Source organism: Hyperoodon ampullatus, assembly GCF_949752795.1.
Source record: "Hyperoodon ampullatus genome assembly, chromosome: 1".
Lineage (NCBI taxonomy): Eukaryota > Metazoa > Chordata > Mammalia > Artiodactyla > Ziphiidae > Hyperoodon > Hyperoodon ampullatus.
Window position 1 is genome coordinate 228,091,540 of NC_136914.1, and position 14,554 is coordinate 228,106,093.

Below are 14,554 nucleotides of genomic sequence, written 5' to 3' on the forward strand. Positions count from 1 at the left end.
GTTATCATTTGGACCTGAATCATATGCACAACTGATTTAATCCCATCTGTGTAAGAATGTTCAAAATGTATATGAACTGGGCCAGGGTGTGAAAAATATGCAGGGAGCATAGAGCAGTGTCCAAAATGTGCCTTGTAGTTTAGAGGCCAGGATATGGCCGCTTAAGAGTCATAATTTGCAGAAGCATTTAAGTGCTTTTTTTGTGAAAAATTACACTATGTATACAAAAGGGAAGGTCAAAATGGACTGATTCTGGCAGGTTCTCTGGAGCCTGGCCTCTTACTAGTTAGGCAACGTCTACTAAAGCAGCTGGAAGCTTGAGGAGTCCTTGGGCTTACTGACAACAACCTTCCCCAAAAGGACAAAAACGCCAAGATGATGCTGGTGTCCATGCACCCGAGTGAAGAGCTCTGAGCAAGGGGCACGCAGGTCCAGGCTGGGAGAAAGCTTTGGAAAAAGCCACACGAGGGTGAAGCTTCCCCTAGAGTGGGCACAGTTTGCAAAGCGGCTCAGAAGTGAATGACCAGGACTCACGGAACATTCCAGACCCTGAGTGCAGCGCCCCCAACTTCCGTTGAAACCTTTTCCTCCTGGATCTCAGTGGCAGAACACAGTGACCCAGGGACCGAGGCCTGAACCATGGCGGGAGCCAGGTGCCTGGGCACCTGAGGGCCAAGGGGGCTTTGAATCATATGATGGCCAAAAGCTTCATGCAAACACCCGTGTTGGTTTCAAAGTCAGTGCTGAGTCATGGAAGAAGTCTTTCAGATGATGAAAACTGAGACTAATGCTTTGACATTATTTAAATGCCAAGTGTTCAGAGTTTGGGGCCAGTCTCATGGGAAAACGAATAAAGCTGGGTGATATAGGCAGACATCCCCACTCCTTTGGAGCTAGCTGAGACTTCCCTCCTGCAAGAGTTCAAAATGCATCCAGTAATGGCTAGATTGTTGTTTCTCTTGTGCCTCAGGAAGTTCACCTTGTTTTTAAAATTATATACATTTATCCAAAGATCACAGAGACTGGCTTAGCTGACAACCAGGGTGTGAACATAACAATAAAGAGATGACGCTTGATTTCCTTTCCTGGAGCCCTTGGTCCCCAGTGAAGACACTTGGTGTCTATCCTCTGTGGCCCACACAAGTGTCCTTTGACCCCAAAAGTGACTGTCTAAGCAGAGGATATGGGGAGCAGAAAAACAGAGGCCTGGGCGATTGGGCGGGAGGTGCCTTGCTCCAGCACCGCAGGGAGCCCCCGGTCCCGCCAAACTGCTGCCCCTGGTCTCCTTCACCTGCGGAAGGAGAACCCACCCTCCACTCAGACTGCCTTCCTGTCTTGGGAAGGACACTGCTTACCCTTCCCTGCATTGTTTCCAGAAAGTTCTGTGGTGTCTGCTTGGTACCAGTTAAAATGACAAGATACCTGGGCCCTGGTCAGTGAAATAGTTTTGTGAGGGGTGCACAGTGGAAAAAGGCCAAAGGTGTTGAAATAAAAGGAATAATGTACCCACTTAGGACTAATTCTGTAGGCTTGTGTCTCCACAGGCACCCTGACCCCTGGCTGCCAGCCCTGCCTCCACTTCCTGTCTCCCTTCCTCTCCCACCGTCTTTCACCAGGAAGCCACAGGGCAAGGATGGAAGAGGTGAGAACGGGCTCAGGTTCTGAGTCAAGATTGCATTTTCCTTCATCACTGCGAACATTTGTTACTGCAAAAGTATTTCTCCTAAGGCACACGTTTTTAAAGAGAAAATACGCACAGTGCAAACATCCTGACAGCTGCTCAGGGATTCCTGCCGCAGGCCTGGGTGTCCCATGATGGGGGCTGATAAATAGGCACCGGGTACAGGACTGAATGCACTGCTAGGCTGGGATGAGGGCCATTCCCGCCGGGACATCGGAACCACGTTGGCTCAGGAAGTGGCCTCGTGGGTCCTTTTTTAGATTCGCCTTCATCCTTCCCTGCCTCGTGCCTCCCACCTCCCCCTTCTGGGAACGTGGACACACAGACCCCGAATTTTACCCTTTACATAAAACTCAGTAGGAAAGGGACCACAGACCGGGCCTTCCAGGAGGGCCAAAGCGGGAACAACCATTCCCCGCCCCCAGCTTGAAAGGAAGGGCGGATTTCCCTCCCTCCCGTGTTGTGGCTACAACCAAATCATAACAAGCAAACTTGGATGGAGAACTTATTCTCCTGGTGCCACAGGAAGTCACACGGGCAACATGTCACTAGGGCATCACCCACTTTGCAGATGAGAAGTCTGATGTGGGAGTGAAATTACTTTGCCCAAAGTCACTAAGCGAGCAAGACACGGAGCTGGACCTCCAACCCAGGGCTGCCAGACGCACAACCCGCCGCCCCCCCAGCGCACGGCACCACCTTCACCTCGGTGCTCTGCCACTCCTCGGGGCCCCCAAAGCAAGGCTGGGGTGAACGTGGCCCCGGGGAGGCCCGGGGAGGGGAGACGACACCCAGTGTAGACCCTGGGCACCCAGAGCAGGTTCTGCTAAGACAGACCTGGGACCTCCTGCCCTCTGTTTAGGGGTTGGATCCATTCTTGGCTCAGTCAACAGAGTCAAAGGGATCCCTCTTCTTTCTCCACCACCCAATCATCCCTCGGAGAAAGACGCACAGGGAAGGACGCGGCCACCTACCGATTCCTCTTGGTTTTCACGTGTGCGTCTTCCCCGCCATCTTCGGAACTTGATCCATCGCCGGGCTTGGCTGAAAGAAAGCCAAGTTCACCTGTTAACACGGAGCCTGTGGCTTTGACAAACCGTTGGGAAGCACCACTTTCAAACAGACTCATCTTGAAATTAAGAAAACAGACTTCCCTTAAAGATGGTCCTCAAATCCTGTAACTACGCTCTCAGGGTGCACTCCTTTCATATTTCAGCAGAAGAGAAATCTGATGTGCTTTGGTGCAGAGAAGTCATCTCTAGCTGCTGGCTGTGTAGAGGCTGCTGGACCTTCCAGAAGGGCTGGAGGAGGAAGGGGTGTCCACCTGACCCCACCCCTCACAGGACTTAGGCCCTGGACCAGCCCTGCTAGCCACACTGCCTTCACATTCTTGTGCTTGAACCACAGACCTGGACTCCCCGCTTTGTCTCCTGCAATGAACAACCCAATTTCTCCTGCATGCGGCATGCCCACCACTGCTGTCTACATGTCTGCTTTCTAAAAGCTAAATTGATTTTGAAGCCGGGTCCCCTACTTACATCCTGAAGAGGTTGGCCCTATAAATGTTTGATGAGCTTTCGGAATGAAAAAGTAAAAAGGTGCTTCGGTGTTTCATATCTGTCTCCAAAAGGAAAGAGGAAAAATGAGTATAAAGATGGTTCTAGAGCATCATTGTTTTGGTGCTGGCAGGTTGAATGATGTCCAAATACTCCCTGGCATCACAACTGCCTCCTTGCCTGCTTTTTATTCTGTGTCTGTCATCCCCAAGAAACCACTTTCTCATAACCACATCCTGTGTGGGCACAGGTGCAGGGTCCTGGGCTCTGCAGTGCGTGCCCCACGTCCTCACCCACTGCCCCCGTCCCCCAGGGCTGCTTGAACCCATGTCCTTCCTGAGGAGGCTCTGTAATGAGCTCATAATGAATGTGAAGCTTATGGGAAAAAATATGAATTTCCACGACTGCAAAGCCCTCCACACCTTTTCTTTTTATAAAACCTGACAACTCTCCATATGCGTGGTTTGAAATCCCAGTAATGCCCCCCTGCTCTGGCTCCAACCCCCGTCTACTCTCCGGTTCGCTTTCGGTGCACAGTGTGGGGCTGCAGCGAGCTGAGAGGGGTGGGTTCTGGTGGCCTCTTCCCACCGACGGCCCGTCCACAGCGGGTCCTGCCCAGTACAGCACTGTGGGACCAGTGAGCGCTCCCTGGGCGAGAGCCCAAGCCCAGGTGGGCCTTTCAGGGCTCTCCAGTGGGGCCCTCCCCACCTTGGCTCCAGTGACACGTGGGGCTGGATGATGGGGCGTGCCGTGCACCGTAAGGTGTTGAGCAGCATCCCTGGTCTCTGACCCCAAGACACCCAGTGCCCTTCCCAGTAGTGACCACCACAGATGTATCCAGTAATTGCCAAATGTCCCCCAAGGGACAGAGCCTCACCCCACCCCCTGCCCCTGATGAGAACCAGCGATCTAGAGAGAGACCTTTGCAGTGACCGAGCTGACGGGGAGGGGACGGGCTTTCTTCTTCACTCCCATGCTCTCTCCCCACGCGCCCATACATGGCTCTGACAGTCAATCCCCTCTCTGCTGTGACCCCAGAAGGCACATGTACCTCCCCTGCTTCTGCCCGGCTCTCCACCTCCGTGTCCCATGGGCCCCTCATCTTAGCACATTCCACCTGGATCTACCCTCGCTCCCACTCTCCCGTCTCAGCCCCCAGATCCACCAACACCCCTCCACATAGGAGCTGGGACTCTCCCTTACGATGCTCCTCCTGGCCCCCACTGGCTCTGGCTGGGTTTTGAAGAAGGAGTGGGTTGTGTTTGTCTGCTTGTCCTTCAGGCGGATACGCAGAGACATCATCATCAAGACATTTAATAAGGTGTAGACGAGGCAGCCCTTCCCCACACCCCGCACAGAACACACTCGGCGAGACCAAAGGCAAGACAGGAAAACTGAAGAAATAATGGTTTTAAATGAGGTCACACAATTATAAAGATGTTGGTTCTTTTCTAGAGTGTTTTTGTTCATTTTGAAGAATTCTATCATGAGTGAAGTTTCCTGATCAAGATTCAAAATTCAGAAGTCATAAAGGAAAACACAAATTTGACTGCCTTTAAAAATACAAGACCAAAGGAATAGCAGGAAAAACGGTGGAATAGGGGACTCTTGGGTCCGTCCCTCCACGAAAACAGCTGCTGAACTGGAAAAGTGACTGGAGTCAAGTATTTGAGAACTCTGGGACCTTCAACATCAAGGGCAGTGCTGGCTGCGGGGAGGGGCTGCTGTCCTTCAGCTGACCTCAGAGATAACGGAACAGAAACTTCAGTTCTCCGGGACTGAAAGTGACAAGGAATACGCACATAAAAACTAGTCTAGAGGGACTTCCCCGGTGGTCCAGTGGCTAAGACTCTGCACTCCCAATGCAGGGGGTCCGGATTTGATCCCTGATCAGGGAACTAGAGCCCACATGCCGCAACTAAGACCCAGTGCAGCCAAATAAATAAATAAATATTTTAACAAACTAGTTTGGAAAGGTCACAAATGGACGGCTCCAGCCCTCAACCAGCAGGAATCAGAAATCCTTGAGGAGCAGGAGAATCACATTTCCAGTGCTGCCACACCATCACACTCAGAAAGTCCAGATCTCAATAAAAACTACAAAGCATACAAAGAAATAAGAAAGAAAGTATGGTCCATTCACATGAAAAAAAAAAAAGAATTTGACAGCAACCATCTCTGAAAAAGCCCAAGTACCAAAATTCACTCAAAATGGATGAAAGAGCTAAACGTAAGAGCTAAAACCATGCAAATCTCAGACAAAAATGTAGGGGTAAAAGCCATGATGCTGGATTTGAAAATGGTCTCTTAAATATGACACCAAAACACTGGCAATAAAAGAAAAAAAATAGATAAATTGGACTTAATAAAAAATTTTAAATTTCTTGCATAAAAGGACACTATCCACAGAGTGAAAAAGCAAACCACAGAATGGGAACCACATTTGCAAATTAAATATCTGATAAGGGATTCATAGTCATAATATATATAAAACTCCTATAACTCAGCAACAACAACTAAAACAAAAACAGCCCAGTTACAAACGGGCAAAGACTTAAATGGACCTTTCTCCAAAGAAGACACGCAAAAAGCCCATGAAAAGGTACTCAACACGTAGTCATTAGGGAAATGGAAATCAAAACCGCAATGAGGTACCACTTCACACACTCTGATGGTAATAAAATAATAATAAGAAGAATTTTAAAAAGGAAGACAAGTGTTGACAAATAATATGGAGAAGGACGTGGAACCCGTGTGCACTGCTGGTGGGAATGCTAGACGGGGCAGCTGCTGTGGTAAAAGTTTGACTCTAAGAGTTAAACGTAGAATTACCATGTGAGCCAGAAATTCTACTCCTAGGTATGCACCAAAAAGAACTGAAAACAAGGATTCAAACAGATATTTGTATGCCAACCTTCATACGAGCATTATTCACAACAGCAAAAAAGTGGAAACAACCCAAGAGTCCATCAACAGGTGAATCAATAAACAATATGTGATTTATCCCTACAATGGAATACTATTCAGCTATAAAAAGGAATGAAGCATTGACACAGGCTATAACATGGATGGACCTTGAAAACGTTACGCTAAGTGAAATAAGCCAGACACAAATGGACAAATATTGCATGATTCCACTTACATGAGGCATATAGAACAGGCTAATCTATAGATATGGGAAGTAGAATAGAGGTTACCAGGGGATTTATCAATAAATGGTTAGAGTTTCTGTTTTGGGGGAGGAAAAAGATGGGAAATAATGGTGATGGTTACATAATGCTGTGAAGGTATTATTGATAAATGCCTCTGAACTGTGCACTTAAAAATGGTTAAAAAGGCAAACTTCATATTATGCATGTTTTACCACAGTAAGAAAAAAAATTCAAGATCAATTCGTTTTATGAAAAAAATCAAAAGAAAAATATTGGAATCACACTATAGACAAAATATTGATCTCCTTGATTTACAGGATTCCGTATAATTCAATAAGGAAGACAAACACACTTCACAGGAATACAGAACAAACAAATGGCCAATCAACCAGGTGAAAGGTTCAATTTCACTCGCAATTAAAGAAACGCCAACTGACACAATGAATGGGTCTAAAAACTTAAGATTGGATGATCTACAGTGCTTATGAGAATAGGCAGAATCTATTAGTGGGCATGTGAACTGGTTGATCTTTTTGGAGGACGATTTAGCAATATCTGTCAAAATAAAATGCATGTACCTTCTGACCTGGCAATTCCAGTAATATGAATTTATACAAGAAAAGTACGCGTAAAAATGCTCCTAAGATAAATATATGTGTACAAAGGTGTCATATCAGCATTCTGTGTGTGCATGAATAAACAGATGACCTAGAAGCCCACCAGCTGGAAAGAGTCATGGGTATCCAGCCGAGAGAGAGAAAGAGAGAGAAAGAGAGAGAAGAGAGATGGGCTATGTGGGGAGTGGGGCTCAGGACACGGGGAGCCGGAAAGATACCCACAACGGTGAAAAGCAGAAAGTGCAGCATGTCAATTCCTCAGCTGTTCTACTAAAAATATATTCAATACATACTCACAAACATCTACCTATTTTCAAAATTTATTGTTTTATGCCTTTAACCGGCAAGGAAAGGCATGTACATTTTTTTTAAAAGGCACTGAGCATACAGTGAGGCTGGAGCAGGTGGTCAAAGCTCTTCTGAGTCTGTGAGACAAATGTCTTCCTTTGGGCAAGTGAAGGTGATGACCCCTATTATGTTCAGTGCCATCTCTCAGAAGGGAAGGCACAATGTCTGGTTAAACTTGCTGGAGAACTGCAGGAGTGGATTTGTTGGGGGAGGGCATGTTTGCATTCAGAGGAGAACCCTGGTATGTGGCAGACACCTGTGCCCCAGGCAGATGCAACTTGGAAAAGTCCAGGGCTGTAGCTGCCCCCAGGGATCTAGGAACAGTGGTGCTCCGGCCTGTGAATTGTGCGAATCCAAAGTTCACCCCTTAACGGCAGGTGCTGGTCACCGAGGCTGGGGTCGCGTCCATCACCTGAGCGGGCTCCACTCCTCCGCTTCCAGACTCACTAGCTTTTTCCAGGGGAGCCGTACGCCCTTAACACAGATGAGCTTTCACCTTAACACACGTGAGCAAAGCATGTGACCTGAGATCTTCGGGAAGTTCTAGGGGCGTCTGCAAACATCTGGCTGAAAAGACCGACAGCGGGTTATATAGTCTTGATAGTCAAGCAATGCACAGGCTGCTCAGCAGAACAAGACCTCCAAGTTTCTCCACCCCTGGAAATGCTCACGGCCCACAAGGAGTGCTGGCCGAGATGGGGCCGTCCTATCAGTGGGATGGCCCCTCCGGCCAAAGTCCGGTCCTTTCACTGAGGTGTCTGCAAACAAGGCAGTTTGGGAACCTGGCAAGCAAAGTGATGTGGTGCTTCCGTCCTGGCCTCTGCGAGTCATCAACCCCTAGTGGGTCGCCTGCCCAATGAGGCAGCACTGAGCTGAAACCTTCGTCAGCTCCTGAGACTGTGACCTGCGAACCCTGCCAAGAGAACGTGTACTCGGCCCACCTGGAACGCTGGGGGAAAACGGCCCCGGGTGGAAGCCTGGCTGGGCCGTCCGAGCTCCACCGGCACGACAGCCCTCACTCCCGGGCCAGGAGGGCAGGGCAGCTTGAAGCACTAAGTTCCGGGGAAACTGCTTTGAAAAATGCTGCTCCTGTTTCACCTGTTTAGCAGTCCTGGGTCTTGAAGGCACAGAGACAGGACATAACCCCTTTATCGGTACTAATTCAGGGTGGCATCTAGAACCCTGGATGATCCTTGGCCCTGCCCGTCCAGCAAACAGAAGGTGAGTGTTACAGAGCATCGTAAAGGCCTCACGGCGCCTGCACGTCCGGCTCCTCCCTTCCCATCACAGGCTGCCTGGTACATTCTGTCAATAGCGATTCTCGGGAAGGAAGACCTGTCTCCACTCACCTCCCTCACTTGCGGTCCCGTTACCGGGGCTGACCAGTGTGGGCACCGATGCTGATAATGGCGATAACAAGCCACCTGTTTCATTCACTGTGCAAAGAGGAGGCGTGGGCGAGGCTGCCAGGTGGCGTCGGGCTGTGGATGGGACACAGGTCCCAGGTGATGGTCGGGGTTCCTCCCAAACAGCCGGGGCACGTGACTTCTGCGTGGGGAGAGCCCCTCTCATCCACCTGAGTCCTCGCGGATGAACAAATGAGGCACATCTCTGCCACTTTGGAGAACACCCAGCATCTGTGTTTTCAGCAGTCCTGGGTCTTTTGGAGTACCGGGCACCTGGTCCCACTGTGAGGTGGAGGTCAGTGCACCGTCCCTGGGCAAACAACGCTCGGGAACGTGACCCATTCACAAGTCCTAGCTGGGTTTACTCACAGGGACAGTTTCATGTCCTCCTTGGTGAAATGCATGTCATTGTCCATGTAAGTTTGTCTTGAATATAAACGACTGAAATGTTTACAGAGCAGCTGAAGCCAAGTGACTTCCTGCCACGTGGAAGTGCCAGGCTCCCCGCGCCTGACTGTCCTGTGTCAGGCACAGGGAGAAAAATGATTACCAGGAGCTCCTTTTTATCCTATGCTCGTAAGATGCCTGGCGAGGCCGCCCTTCCTTAGGTCTGGAGTCAGACCCTCCAGGGTGCAAACCCTGGTCCCCCACTGGGTAGACGTGTGACCTTGAGCATGTCAGCTGATCTCCTTTCTTTAATTCCCTCTTCCATAAAAACAGGTATAAAGATGCTGGATTGCAGAATAATGGCCTCCAAAGATGTCCACATCCTGATCCCTGGAACCTGTGAATATATTAGGTTGCAAGGCAAGGGTGATGAATGCTCCTAACCAGTCGACCTTGAGACGAGTGGTGAGCCTCAGACATCCAGATGGGCCCAGGGTCATCACAAGGACCCTGGAAAGTGGAAGAGGGAGGCGGAAGACTCAGCCAGAGAAAGAGCTGAAGATGCATTGCTGCAGCTTTGGAGCGGGTGGGCAGGGCCATGGAGCCCGGGAAACCAGGTGGCCTCTTGAAGCTGGAAGAGGCAGGGGAACAAGTTCTGTCCTAGTGCCTCCAGAAAGAATGCAGTTCCGACAACACCAGTGAGACGTAAGCTGGGCTTCTGAGCTCCAGGACTGGAAGGTAATACATTGGTGTTGGTTTAAGCCACTAAGTTTGTGATGATGTGTTACAGCAGCAAAAGGAAGCTGATGTGGATGGCGCCCACCTCCTGCGGCTGCGGTGAGCATGAGGAAACAAGCGCCCCTTTTTCCCTCCAGGGTTCCCTCCCTGCTCCCCCCTCAGCACTTCTTGCCCCCCCCAACGCTCCCCCCACCCCAGCGCCGCTTCCTGTCCTCCTCATCCACTGGGAGGCACCCGAGGGAGACGAAAAGCAGGAGAGAGAGGCTGGGAGATACTCCTCCTCATCTCTGTCCCCGCCTCCTGTCTCCTCCACCCCAGAGGATGGGCCCACAGGCGTTTCATCTGATCACCCTCTGATACACCCCACTGGACTGCACCAAACCCTCCCAGCAGAAGGGACGGTACCCCGCTGTGGACGGTGCAGGTGACCAGGCAGCAGGTGCCTCAGCCAGACTGCCGGAAGATTTCTACCTGGGACAAAAAAAGAGGTCACCTGCCATTTCAGTCAACAAAGAATGTTTGTTTGATGGCTAACAAGCCATCAGCCACAGCAGCTGTCCTGATGGTGAGCCCTGAGGGGACTTCAGGATGGAGAAAAGCAGGATACTGGCCCTAGATAGGTGAGATGCATGTCTAAGGAATGATTTCAATGGGCCCGGACTCTTGGATCTTCCCACAGAAAAGCACTAGAATCGTTCACTTGAGATGTCTGGTTTTTATGATTAGCTGTAATCTTTGACGTTCCATTAAATGTTGTTTTTTTTTCCCTCAACAAAACCTCCTATATACCCTGGCTCTTCCCTGACCTCTTTGGAGCAGATCGTCAGAGCGATCTGAGAGGCTGTCCCCCTGGCTTATAGTCCTCAGTAGGTCCCCGAATAAAATGCGAACTTACAACTTTCAGTTTTCCTTCAGTCTACACTACCCATTGCTCAGAAGAGAGGTCTTTGGTGCTGCAGGTAAATACAGTGGAAGAATTGAGCCTCTAAGAGATTTGAGAAATGCTGAAGCTGGCGGAAAAACACACATGAGTATGGTACCCTCCACACTGAAGAGCTTGTAGCAGCCCCGAGAACATCAGGACATAGAACGGATGAGGGGTGAAGGCTGGTACTTGGCATTTCACATCAGTTCAACAGGCACTTATTCCCAATTAACAGTGTGTCTGCTAGAGACATAAAAAATCTGGATGTGCTGCAAGATAATTAGAAAATAATTCAGGCCTTCATCTGAACCTAGCAATGAAAACAGAATGGAAAAAAGGCGACTTTTCCCTTATCTGCTGAATGATGAACTGCTTAGCACTCTTGGCATCTCTGTATCCTTTTCCCTGTAGTTGTCTGACACTCTTAGCTCCCCCTTCCACAGCTGACATTCCTAGTACACACAAACACACACACGCACACACGCACACACACACACCTTCAAACCTACTAGCAGTTAAATGTGGCAGCGATTTTGTCAAATTCATTTATTTCATTTGCCTATTGAAAAATAATCAATATCAACTGGAATGTTTAATGCTTCCATTTCAGGCGAGAAACAGGCTTTAATATTCAAATCTATAATGACTCATAGTTGAACAAAATGTGAAAAACAAAATTCTACACTGAGAACAATATCTTCTAGAGCTGGTTCTTATAATAATTAGGGTCAAATCTTTGAATGAGTCATGATGGATGACAGCCAGGGAAAAACGTCCCTTGCTGGTGGCCTGAGGTCATCAACTCCACCTGCTCTTTGCTAATTAGTCCTCCAGAAATACTTCCTGTCCTGTTTCGCAGCAAACAGAACAATTGCGGTGAGTGGTTCTTAGGAAATTAGAAGTAATGCATTTAAATGCCAATTCTACTCTGCAAAAGCAAGTTGAGAATTGAGGTCATTTGCATATCTTTAAGATTCAGGTTAAAATACACTGGTTTAAGGCAGTGTCTTCCTCTTTTACAAGAGTTAAGTAAGGTTAAAGCTCATTTTGTAACTGCTTGTAAGTTTATAATCACACATCTATCTAGATAGAGTAGTTAAGGGGCTACCATTATAAAGGTGGCAGACAAAATGACTTGATATGTTAAATCTATGAGAATCAGGTATTTCCGGTTGTGTCTGTTAGATTTAAGGTTCCATTCTCCACCTTTTTAAGTGTAAAATGAGATTCAGGTCAGCAGAGTGAAGTGGAGCCATGATCTATGACCCAGATAATTCAGGTCCTTGTTGCAATTAATTACACAAGGAGGCCACTGGACCAACATCTAAGCCAGTAGAAGCCTCCAGGTTACAAATCAATGGACACGCTGAGGCCCAGTCTGGGCAGCAGGCTGGGCTTAACCTCTCGCCCATCAGGTAATGTCCTCTCTCCGCCTCTGCACCGTCACTAGGTCAGCCTTCCCAGGCGCTAACCACGTCCAGTTTGGTGCTGCGGGATCGGAATCGATTTTTGCTCAAATGAACTCTTCGCGTTTCTAATATGCCTGATACTGTTTTAACGCTGTCTTCCACGTACAGTCCTCACAAGCCTCGAAAGGGCAGAAGACTCAGTGGGGGACTCTGCAGGCCCCTCTCTGCTCTCGCAGCCCTGACTCCACTTGGTCCAGAGGAGAGAAACAGGCCAACAACTGTACACTGACTGCTAATGCGTGCCTTCCTTTCTCATTCCTTCCAGGCCTTGGGGAAAAAAAAGAAACAGCACCCAATTATCTCCAAGAATGACAGCTGAAGAAAGGAGCAAGGACTCTGCCTGCATTGTTTGCCTCTATCAAGAAAATAAACATCATGGCTATGACAAACTGCCCCCCAGGGCTTCCCTGGTGGCGCAGTGGTTGAGAGTCCGCCTGCCGATGCAGGGGACACGGGTTCGTGCCCCGGTCCGGGAAGATCCCACATGCCGCGGAGCGGCTGGGCCCGTGAGCCATGGCCGCTGAGCCTGCGCGTCCGGAGCCTGTGCTCCGCAACGGGAGAGGCCGCAACAGTGAGAGGCCCGCGTACCACAAAAAAACAAAAAACAAAAACTGCACCCAACTGTCCTTGAGGTTTGTAGGTCTCAGGACACCCCCCCCCCCCCGGGTGTGCTGTTCTCTCTTGCTCCAGAGTGAGGGTCTTGGGATATGGGTGTCTGTGAGGGGTTTTTGGTTCAAGCCTCCATTCAGCATGCAAAGCATCCCTTTTAAAAATGGATGCCACTTAATCAAAGGAGGAAACAAAATCACAAACCCAATTCTTACTGCCCCTGAGCACAGTTCAGTGTTACAGACTCAGTTGGATGTGCACCTAGAACATTCCTTTTTCTCCACATCAGTTGACCTGAGTTGACTCTTGGCAGCGGGTGGGGTGGCGGGTACGGTGGGGGGGTGTACTCTTTATCTTAAGTGAGGGGGACTATTAACCGTGTCAATCTCTCCATCCTAGCAAACTGCTACCAGCTTTGCAAGAGCAACCTTTCCCATGTCTTTTAGCACTGGTAAAAATGTTAAAACTTTTATGATACCTTTTCCTAAATTTCCATTCAAATACCTCTGGCTCTGACTAAAAATGGGGGCTGGTCTCTGTCATCTGTGTTAGCCCCACCTGAGGCGGAATCAAAAATATCACTGCAAACCCAATAAAACACCAACAAAAATAAAACAAACACTTCTTCAAGGGGTCAAGATCCTATTTCCTGGCCTTTCAGCCAAGCTCTGCGGGTCAGTCAGGGAGAACCACTGATCTCAAGTTTCCCCAGTGAAGCCAGTACTATTTCAACCCATGTGCTCAGGGAGTGGGCCTTTCCCAACACAGCAGCTGATTAAAAATGTATGAGATCTAATCGGAAAGGATCCTTTCTGAAAATGTTAAGTGTTCTCCTCTGACTCTTGGGGATACGAGATTTGTTGGGGCATCATTGGGAACAGTTACTGTCTGCAAGCACCCGATTCCTCTACGGCTGAGAAGAATCTTTCTCCTCTCCACATGCACTTCCATTGAAATCAAGCATCCCTTCAAATAAAGAACGGATGGATTTCATACAAAGCTCTGAAGTGGGTGTGTGAGGAGGAAGGGTTACGTGCTCCCATTCGTGACATGTGGTCTCAAGGGGCGTTCCTATGACATTTGGAACAAAAATTAAATGCTGGAGAAAAAAAAAAAAAAAACAGGAATTAGTACATCAAAATGACCACCATGGATGAGCTTGAAAAGTGAGAATTTTCTGCATTTTCTAAAATGTTTAACCAGCACACACTAATTTGATAGTAGAAAACAGATTTTAAAAGCAAAAAAAAAAAAAAGTTAAATGCAGGCTAATGTCTGTGCTGGAAAGGAAGTTTTGAGTGGCTGACAGATGAGAGGGCTTCCCCAGGTTAGTAACTTTATGCGAAAAGAAAGTCGTTAGTGAAATGCAAATCAAAACTACAATGAGGTATCACCTTGCACCGGTTAGAATGGGCATCATTAGAAAATCTACAAACAACAAATGCTGGAGAGGGTGTGGAGAAAATAGAACCCTCTTGCACTGTTGGTGGGAATGTAAGTTGATACAGCTACTATGGAGGACAGTATGGAGGTTCCTTAAAAAACTAAAAATAGAACTACCATATGACCCAGCAATCCCACTACTAGGCATATACCCTGAGAAAACCATAATTCAAAAAGACACATGCACCCCAATGTTCATTGCAGCACTATTTACAATAGCCAG

The 14,554-nt window shown here is 48.5% G+C and overlaps 1 protein-coding gene across 1 annotated transcript in view; it reads right to left on the reverse strand.

Annotated features, from left to right (window-relative positions):
• TCERG1L (transcription elongation regulator 1 like) overlaps positions 1-14,554 on the reverse strand; it is a gene marked incomplete at both ends in the record, with an annotated part of 202,101 nt that overhangs the window by 41,505 nt on the left and 146,042 nt on the right. The window contains one exon of the mRNA XM_079713647.1: positions 2,656-2,725. Within this exon, the coding sequence (XP_079569773.1) occupies positions 2,656-2,725 (70 nt within the window). The remainder of the gene's footprint in view (positions 1-2,655; positions 2,726-14,554) is intronic.